The sequence below is a fragment of the Panthera uncia genome, assembly GCF_023721935.1.
Source record: "Panthera uncia isolate 11264 chromosome C1 unlocalized genomic scaffold, Puncia_PCG_1.0 HiC_scaffold_3, whole genome shotgun sequence".
Taxonomy (NCBI): Eukaryota; Metazoa; Chordata; class Mammalia; order Carnivora; family Felidae; genus Panthera; species Panthera uncia.
Genome location: NW_026057584.1, coordinates 20,647,973 through 20,657,399, shown reverse-complemented (window position 1 = coordinate 20,657,399; position 9,427 = coordinate 20,647,973). Strand labels below are relative to the sequence as shown.

Genomic DNA, 9,427 nt, shown 5'->3' with positions numbered 1-9,427 from the left:
GAGAGAGAGAGAGAGAGAGAGAGGACCCTGAAAGGAGGTGGCGGGGGGGGGGGGTGGGGTGGGAGAAAAACCGAGTATAACAACACTGAGAGTAAACGTGAAGACTCAAAACCAAGGGTCGAGGGGTCAGAGGTAGCAAGAGTGAGCAATCCTTCTCCCAGCCAGCCGAGGGCTGGGGAGTGGGGGTGGCAGGGATTTGCAGAGAGGGGAGGGGGTGCCCGCAGACAGATTTAGGATTAAGAAGTCTGCTGTGTTTCAGAAGCTCCCCCCTTGGAATAAGATGGGCTGTTGTTTGCCAGGGCCTGAAAGGTTTACTTAACGATTCCAGATAGAGTATCGCTTGTTCCTCGAAAGAAGAGCTGCGCCGGTGGGGGGAGGGGGCAGGCCCATCTGATGGAGGCAGCGGCCCCGCTCACGTTTTCTGGAGACACTCACCCCGCTTGAAACCTTTTCAGGGAAGCCAGTTACCAGTTCTCTCCCATTCTGATCCGTGACATCTGCCTGGCCTCCCTGTGCCTCCTGGCCTGCCTTCCTTCTCCAAGAAGTGTCAGGGGGAGAGCCCTGTCCTCTCCGAGTCTCGTCCTGGTGACCAGGAGGGTCCGCTGGGGCCGGGCCAAATGCCAGATGGAGACTCTCATCTGGTGACGCTGGGGACCCGGGCACCTCACTGTGGGCTTCTGGGAGGGAATGAGGATGGAGAGGAAAGCTGGGGGAGTGGGGACCCTTGTAAAGAATCCAGAATGTGATGTGTCTGCAGCTGGCCTTTCCAACAGGCATCCCGGGGGTCACATGTTGGGACACCACCATGCTGGTCACTTGAATCCAGGTTGGGAGTGATTCTGCGGGGTCTACGTTGTCGTCTCCTAGGCCTGACAGTCTTTGAAAGCCTGCTCCCTATAAATAAGGAGGCCTTCGTGCAGGGGTCGGCGTACTGCAGACCTTGGGCCAGTTCTGGCCTCCATTTGTTCTTGTGAATAAAATGTTATTGGAACATAGCTCCTGTGTTTGACTGTCGTCCTTGGCTGCTTTGGGCCTGGAATGGTAGAGTTGAGTAGTTGTGACAGAGACCATCTGAAGCCCGCAAGGCCTAGAATATTCACTGGAGGGTCTTTTACTTTTGCCGACCCCCGATCTAGAGAATTCAGGCTGAGGGATGCTTTGCTCAACACCCCTCCTTCAGATGCAATGGGCCCCAAGGTCTTGAACCCATGCAGACTTTCCACAACATGTGGACCCCAACAACCTCACAAAAGGAGAGGGGGAGAATTTGATTTGTTTAACGGCAGACCTCTGCCCGAAGCTTGGTCTGCAGTGGTCTTTGTGAAAGTGTGAGCTTCAGGAGCTGGGGAGCTGTGGGTGCCCCAGTGGAGGGAAGGGCAGTGATTGGTTTTATTCCTATCATTGCCTCTGGAGAGCAGCGGGGGTGGGGGGGGTGGGGGGGGTGGGGGGGGGGGGGGGTGGGGGGGTCCTCATCTCCAGGAAGGGAGTAGCAATTTGAGAAGCAGAGGGAGGTAGAGTGACAGCCTGCCTTCCATGCAGGTGTTCTCATCAATGAGGAGGGGTGGGGGGCTGTGCCCCATTATGCTTTCCAGAGATGACCTGAACAATCTCTTCGGTCCCACGTGCCAATTCTCCACCCCCTTGAAGACGAGATGGCCTGGCGGCTGTCTGACCAGCAGAATGAGGGGGCATGATGTGGTGGGACTTCTGGACATCAAGGAGCCTTGCAACTTCCACTCGGCTTCTCGGAACACTCACTCTTGGGACACTGTCTCAAGAAACCTAGCCTTGTCACCCTGAGAAACCCAAACCCATGGAAGAGCCAGAGGGGGGCGCTGTGGTTGACCACCTGGCTTAGCTGAGAACCAGGAGCCAGCACTAACTTCTGGCCAGGTGAAGGAACTACCCTCTTGGATGTCCAACCCCAGCCAGGCCTCCAGATGACCCATGTCGCAGACACTGTGAATTACAACCCCATGAAAGAGCCTGTGTGCAAATCACCCAGCTGAGCCCTGCTAATCCACAGTACTGCAAGAGATGATGCCGATGGTTGTTCCAAAGCTTAAGTTTTGGGATGGTTTGTTACACAGCGAGAGGTAACTTACCAGAACAAGGCAATGGAAGTGTGAGCCAGGAGGGGCATGGGGGACAACTGTGGCCACACCCCTCGATCTTAGCAGATCTTGGATTAGAGTTTTGGTCCCCAGGGTAGTGGAAAGGTGAGGGTTTGGCATCTGGCTCTATTAAATGCTATAGATCTTCCTTGACTTCCAGTGGGGTTATATCCTGATAAACCCACTGTAAGTTGAAAGCATCGAGAGTTGAAAACGCGTGTGATACCCTAACCTGCTGAACATCACAGCTTAGCCTCGCCCAACTTAAACATGCTCCGGACACTATGTTAGCCTACAGTTGGGCAAAACCATCCAGCACAAAGCCTATTCAATAAAATGTTGAGTATCTCCTATAAATTACTGACTGCTGTACTGACAGTGAAAACCAGAACATTTGTAGGGATCCGGGATGGTTGTGAGCGTGTTGGTCGTTGACCTTCACGATCACTGGCTGACTAGGAGCCCCGGCTCCCTGCCACCGCCCAGCATCTGGAGAGAGGACCACCCCACACACCGCTAGCCCAGGAAAAGATCCAAATTCAAAATGCAAAGTATGGTTTCTACCAAAGGCGTATCACTTCCTCAACCATCGCAAAGTCGAAAATTGTACGTTGAACCATCGTGAGTCAAGGGACCGTCTGCAGCTGGATGACCAGGTCACTAGGTCACTTCACCTCTCTGGGCCTCATCTGGCACTTAAGAGAATTAAATGAAATAGCACCTGTGGGAGTGTTTGCACAGAGGCACTGCTGGGAGTTTCGTTCCTTTCTTCCTTTCGTCACTGCCCTCTGTTGCCTGTGGCTATGGTCATGCTGTTTTGCCACATCTTACAGAAGAGATAAGGTTCTGGATCCCGGACCGCTTCCTTGCCTTCTTCCGGGCTTCTGAGGGTTCACTATGCTCTGATGTCTACTTATATTTCTTTCTTGGTACTCTTTTCTTTTTTTTTTTTTAGGTTATTTATTTATTTTGAGAGAGAGAGACTGTGCATGCACACATGGGGAAGAGCAGAGAGAGAGAGAGAAATAGAAAAAGAGAGAGAGAGAGAGAGAGAGAGAGAGAATCCCAAGCAGGCTCCATGCTGTCAGTGCAGAGCCCGACGCAGGGTTCGGACCCACAAACTGGGAGATCATGACCTGAGCTGAAATCAAGAGTCAGATGCTTAACTGACTGAGCCACCCAGGCACCCCACTTTTTTTGTCTTTCTTGTTACTCTTCATTGTACTTCCTGGAAGCCACGTGCATCCAACTATCCCCTTCCTGCCACCCTGCACCCTGGGGGAACTACTCCCGCCCCTTCCCACCAAGCTTGGTGAGTTCCTCCTCCTGCAAACATCTTCCCAGCTTTATTCAAAGGGGCCTGGTGCTTGCCTGGCCTCCCACTGAGGAACTGTGAGGCTCATGCCCCATTCCTGTACTGTGCCGAAAGACATGGGCCCCTCCTTGTGAGCATAAGGTGATAATAACAGCACAACTATCTCCTGTCGAGGGCTGTGTGCCAGGCATAGTGTTTCAGTTACTCTCTGCAGCAGCCCTTTGAAATAGGTGCTATTATCTCAGCCCCTTATTACAGATGAGGAAACTGAGACTCGGACAGATAAAGTAACTTGCCCCAAACGACGCAGTCAGGGAGTGAAGGGGTTGGACGCGAATCCAGTCTGCCCCCAACCCTCTCTCTTAACTCTCCTGCCAGCCTTCAGTGCTCACGTTCTCATTCCGATTTTCTTTTGCGTCCTCTCCATTTGGTCACTTTACAGTCACTCAACCCAACTCAGTGCCTTCTAGAAATCAGGGCCATCCAGAAACCTAAGCCAGCGTCAGGGTAGAGGTGTGTGGTTAAGATGCTCTGAGGACAGAGACAATGATGGTGACGGGACCTGATTGTTGGCCCGGCACCTGTGGCTGGTCCGGGAAATCACCACAAAGCAGGCAGACCCGGCCGCTTACTTAACTCTGAGCACGTGTTTCATTTCTCATCTTTTCCGCAGTCGTGCTCCTCAGATTTTCACTATGGAGTTTCCAACCAAGGACTCAGATCAGAAAAGCCAGACGTCCTCATGCTTGTTTATTTGGCTTCAGGGCTCATCAGGAAGAGGTGCACGGGCCCCTGGCCTTTCCCAGGGGTGTGGATGGAGTGGAGGCCATTTCTTCTGCTCAAGCAACACTCTCACCCTTTTCCACCGCTTCTCTTCCACTCAAAACAAGTAAAACTGAAACAAAATTTCCATAATAAAAACGTCTGCAACCCACGTGGCCAAGATGACTTTAGGTGTTACTCATGGTATTTGATCATGATATGTGCGCATGACATTATATAATATTATGGAATATGATTCTCTCCCTTTTTTAAAGTTTAATTTATTTATTTTGAGAGAGAGAGAGAGAGAGAGAGAGAGAGAGAGGGAGAGAGAGAATCCCAAGCAGGCTCCTCACTGTCAGCCCAGAGCCTGATGCAGGGACTGAACTCACTAACCATGAGATCATGACTTGAGCTGAAATCAAGAGTCGGACGCTTAAACGACTGAACCACCAGACTCCCCTATAATTCTCTTTTTTAAAATGCATCCCCTCCTATCATTAAAAAGGTGCTCACCTTCCTGGGTCATCTGGGAACCGCAAAGTAAAAACCACAATGAGCTGCAATTACACATCCACCAGAGCCCGTACATTGAGAAAAAATGGAATGTGTCAAGTGTTGGCAAGGACAGGAAGCAATAAACTGCTCATATACAGATGCATATACATATATATATATCTGACTTCACAAAACTTTCTGCCTGTCCTGTATCTCCTCAGGCTGAACACATGCATACCCCATGACCCAGAAATTCCATATCGAGTGTGGTTACAACAGAAATGTGCGCACATGCTCCACAAACAGCATGTTCTGGGAGGTTCACAGCAGCTGCGTTCAGAAGAGTCAAACACTGGACACTATCCAAATGTCCATCAACAGTAGAAAGGATGAATAAACTGTGGTGCAGTCACAGCACGGAACACGACCCAACAAGATTGAACCCATAGCTACATACGAGAATATGGACAAAGTTGACCAGTGTTAGCTTTGAGAAAAATAAGCCAGAGACAGAAAGACTGTATATTGTATGTTTTCATTTATGTGAAATGCAAAAGCAGGCAAAACTCATCCAGGATAATGGGGTGCTGGAGGTAATAACTGGAAGGGGCATGAAGGAGGCTTTTGGGTGCTGTTAATGCTCTCTTTCTTCACCTGGGTACTGGTGATAAGGAATGGTCCATTTGTGAACATTTAGCAAGTTTGTGATACGTGTACTTTTTTGTATGTATATTACATTTCAATGAAACGTTTATTTATTTTTTAAAATATTTTATTTTTAAGTAATCTCTATGCCCAGCCTAGGGCTTGAACTCACAACCCCGAGATCAAGAGTTGCACACTCCCCTGACTGAGCCAGCCAGGAGCCCCCTCAATAAAACGCTTAAAAAAAAATTCTCCTCCTTCTGATGACTTAATGGAGATAAATCTCAACTTGGGTCTGGCTGGCCTTTAATTCTTCTCTTTAGACTGGCTCATCTTTTGTCAACCAGAGGAGTATGCCAGGCTCACAGGCTTCAGCAGGCAACTGTATCCAGCTTGAATTGAATAGCATTGTTTTGTTTTCATTGTGTTTATTTTTATGGTTGCTATCTATCTATGGCCATCAATCCTGGTATTTCGTTTATGGTAGTGATATAAAGTTTATTTTAAAAATAGCTTTTAGTTGCAAAAAAAAACCCCAGTGAATTGACTTAAGGTTAAAAAAAATCTTATGTAAATAAAAGTACAGGTGGTACTTGGTGAAGGTAAACCTTATGCGGGTGGAGTTTGTGAAACACTTTTCAAATGGAAAAAGGCAGGGATTAGGGTGAGAGGAGAAAACCAGTTTCAGCCTGTCCCCATCTCTGGAAAAGTCCTCGATGCCGATGCCGGGCACAGCCAGTGTCTCAGGACTAAGGACATATCCTTTGCCGAGGACTCATGAGCGATTTAGAGTAAGGTGTGCTCCAGGAACAGTGGGCACAGCAGGGACAAGTACAGACAGCCTGGGTTCGCTCAACAAATCTTTGTAGAGCTTCCTGGTCAAGCTCCTCTGCTTCTCCAGGCTTCGGTGGATGGCAGGTGTTCTGTGATGGAAGCTGTAGCAGCAGCAGCAGCAGCCTGGAGTAGAACTCTGAACCGCAGGGGGGTGTGGAAAGGACTTAAGGAGATAGGTTCAGTGGTGACGCGTACGGAGCCCGACGCGGGGCTTGAACTCACCAACCTCGAGATCATGACCGGAGCCGAAATCAAGAGTCGGGATGCTCAACCGACTGAGCCACCCAGGAGCCCCGTAAAACTGACACTTAACCAGGAAACTAGGACAAAAGAATTGGGCTTTGGTCTTCAGGCTCGTTCGAGAGAAATCTCAGGGAGTTTTTTGCTTTTGTCAAGTTAGTCTCACTTTGCTCATCTCCCCAGTTGTTGGCTAAGAGATCGAGAACTTTAAGCAGGGCTGGAATGGGGGTGCTTGGGTGGCTCAGTAGGTTGAACTTCCGACTCTTGATTTCGCCTTGGGTCATGAACCCCAGGGTCGTGGGATCGGGCCCATGTTAGGCTCTGTGCTGAGTGTGGAGCCGGCTTAAGATTCCTTCACTCCCTCTGTCCTTCTCACCCACTCACGTGCTCTCTCTCTCTCTAAAACAAAAAACCAAAAACAACTAAACAGAGCTGGAAAGAGAATGAATCTCAAATGGTAAGGGAGTAGCTGAATGAATGAGTGAATGAATGTCTCTCCTGTCCCCTCAGTAGGTTCATTGCTACCTTTCCCAGCTGCCAGACCTAGCAATGAAGACTGAGAAGGAGGGGTCCTGCCCAGAGTACTTTCCGAAACACTACTAGTCATTCATTCACTCATTTATTCATTCAACATACTTACTGCGTGCGCACTAGGTGCCAGGAGCTGTATTTTAGACCTGTGCCCTGTCCAAATGATAACTGCTAGCCACACGTGAGTATTTCAGTTTTGGCGAGTTCAAACTGAAATGTGCTCTAAGCGTAAACTACATCTCAGAGCTTGAGGATTTAGCATGAAAAAAGGAATGTGAAGTATTTCTTTAATAATTTTTAATAGTGATTACATTTGAAAATATTTTGAATACAATGAGTTAAAGTATTTATTAAAATGGGTTTCACCTGTCTCTTTTTACCACATTTTTAACGTGGCTCCTAGAAATGTGAAAATTGCACGCGGGGCTCACATTTGTGCTGTGCGTTCGATTTCCACTGGGCAGTGTCACGCGGGACACTCTCCCTACTCTGAAGGCACGCAGACCCTAGTGGGTGAGAAGAGCAGAAACAAATGTTACCAGGCAGGCATAGGGTACACCCAGGAGGAGGGACCCGGAGCCTCCCTTCCACTGTTGTCTCATTTCTTTCGGATCCGCATCAGATACAGCGCTAGTGATTTCCCGAAGTTCAGCAATGTGGGTTTCACTCCTCTGCTCAAACATGGAGGCGGAATCCCCTGCCCGCTAAATGAAGCCACACCTCCTCCCAAGTCCACTGGATTTCCTGCCAGTGCCCCCCACCCCCTAGCACGCTGCTGGCCAAAGTGAACTTCCTTTCTTCAACCTCACTTTCCCACTTCCGTGCCCTTGCTTTGGTCCCTGTGCTCCAGCTGTCCTTGCTATCCCTGCCTTCCCCCTGGTAGAATTCTAAGTTTCAATTTCAATTCTGATTCACCCCTGACCCCCACACCCTCATCACTTCTCCATCTAAATATAGTTCTCCTCCTCCAAGCCTCTGACAAACTGGTTATTTGTTCATCTTCCCCCAAACACTGTTAATTCCTTAAGCCAGAACGTGCCGTCCCTGGGGCATCTCACTCACCTTCAGGGCCAGGTGGCCACTGGGTAAGCAGCAGCGGAGTTCTTGAGTTCCGTCAAATGGCTCTGAGTCATAAAGTTAGAGCTGGCGTGGAGGGCTCCGGCGGGGGTGGCGGCGGTATCGGGGAAATTAAACCTGGGCTGGAGGCAGCTTAATGGTCCATCCCGGGCCAAGACAATCTCTCTGACGAGGGCCTTTGTTAGGGTCACAACCCAGGGACATGCGTGAGAATTAAAGCCTGGTCAAGCCTGGAATGCGGGGGCTTGGAGGCAGCAAGGAGAGAAGACTCAGTAAATCAAACAGAACAATGGAGGGAGGCCATCCTCGTGGATCTGCACTGCTGGAGAGCTATGAATGCCCTTACCCCTGGGCTTTCTCTTACGCCTGGAAGGCTGATCTGACCTCTCCAAGACCCCTGAGGCAGGGTGTTTTGGGAATCTCTCCTGCAGCAAATGCCTCCAGATGGGAGAGTGGAGGCAACTAAGCGATTACTTGGGGGAGGGGGGACAGAGTAGGCAGAGAGGAAGGGAGCAGGTTTCTCAGTGCCCAGAAATTGCATTTCTGGTAATTATATGTTACCAGATGCTTGCAGGGTTGGGAAACTGCAGTGGTCACTAAGAGGGGCTGTTCGGGGCTGGGCTGCTTGAGAGGATGTGAACCTTCTTCTGATGGGCTCACAGAACACCAAAGTCGTTGCCCCAAGCAACATACCAGCACCGAGTGGAAACCAGAGGCTGGAGGGAGATGGAGACGGTGGACTGAAACCTACATGAAGGTCAGGACTGTCTCGCGTCCTTTGCATTGCCCCAGCAGTTAGCCCAGTGCCCGCCACACGGGAAGCGCGCAAACTAAGTCCTTCCAAACTGAAAACGGGAGACAAAAGCGCCCACTTTTCTGCACTCTCGTGCCTGTCCTATTCAAACCCCCAAGTTACTCGCACTCCCGGGGAGTCAGGGAGCCCGAGGTAGAAGGGTGTGGAGGCACTGGGGGCCCGAGGTAGAAGGGGGCAGGGGACCCGCAGAGCAGAGAAACGCGCGGGGGTGGGCGAGTGGGCGTGCGCGCACGCACAGGCGGGCGCGCGGGAGTGTCGGGGGAAGGGGGTGGTCTCCAAAAGGGGGAGGGGAGAAGGCAGGGGGCGGGGAGAAGCAGGGCCCTTTAGGACCCGGCTGCGGCTGCGGGGGAGGAGGAAGAAGCGGAGGAGGCGGCTCCCGCGCTCGCAGGGCCGTGCCACCTGCCCGCTCGCTCGCCGCCGTCGCGCTCACCACCGCCAACATGCTGCCGAGACTGGGCGGCCCCGCGCTGCCGCTGCTCCTGCCGCCCTCGCTGCTGCTGCTGCTGCCGCTGCTGCTGGGCGCCGGCGGCGGCCGCGGGGTGCGCGCCGAGGTGCTGTTCCGCTGCCCGCCCTGCACGCCCGAGCGCCTGGCCGCCT

The 9,427-nt window shown here is 51.2% G+C and overlaps 1 protein-coding gene across 1 annotated transcript in view; it reads left to right on the top strand.

The window, feature by feature from the left end:
• Positions 1-9,175: 9,175 nt before the first annotated feature.
• Positions 9,176-9,427, top strand: part of IGFBP2 (insulin like growth factor binding protein 2) — a 25,385-nt gene continuing 25,133 nt past the window's right edge. The window contains exon 1 of the mRNA XM_049614929.1: positions 9,176-9,425. Within this exon, the coding sequence (XP_049470886.1) occupies positions 9,271-9,425 (155 nt within the window). The 5' untranslated portion in view covers positions 9,176-9,270. The remainder of the gene's footprint in view (positions 9,426-9,427) is intronic.